General features: G+C 65.4%; 1 protein-coding gene across 1 annotated transcript in view; it reads right to left on the reverse strand.

Moving 5' to 3' along the window:
• The window catches only part of LAMA5 (laminin, alpha 5), a 47,382-nt gene that overhangs the window by 1,958 nt on the left and 45,017 nt on the right, over positions 1 to 407 (reverse strand). The window contains 2 exon segments of the mRNA XM_010085512.1: positions 1 to 156; positions 277 to 407. The exon segment at positions 1 to 156 is cut by the window's left edge and continues 46 nt beyond it. Coding sequence (XP_010083814.1) covers positions 1 to 156; positions 277 to 407 — 287 coding nt within the window.

Consider the following 407-nt stretch of genomic DNA (forward strand, 5'->3'; position numbering starts at 1 on the left):
TTCCTGCGGAGGCGCAGCCGGCGCCCACTGACGTCCAGCAGGAAGACAAAGCGCCCATTGGAGATGAAAAGAGCCATGAAGGAGCCCCGCTCACCCGCCACGTAGAAGAGCAGCCCGCTGGAGGAGTGCAGCTTCACTTTGAGGGAGAAATGGGACCTGCAGGGACAGGGGGTTGACAGGAGCACCCTGCTGTCCCGCAACCACGGGGTACACCTGCTCTCCAAGTGATGGTCCCCAGGCTGAGCTGGTGTGGGGTGGGCACGGGATGAGCCTCACCTCTGGCCAAAGGAGGCTGGGATCTCCTCAAACTCCCAGCGACTGCTTGGGGCTCCCCCGAAGCGGAAGGTGCTCCCGGCTGCACGGGGCTCTGGGTGCAGCCGGCAGAGCCCATTGCGGTCGTGGCGGCG

This window comes from Pterocles gutturalis, unplaced genomic scaffold (assembly GCF_000699245.1).
Source record: "Pterocles gutturalis isolate BGI_N339 unplaced genomic scaffold, ASM69924v1 scaffold8450, whole genome shotgun sequence".
NCBI classification, from domain to species: Eukaryota; Metazoa; Chordata; class Aves; order Pterocliformes; family Pteroclidae; genus Pterocles; species Pterocles gutturalis.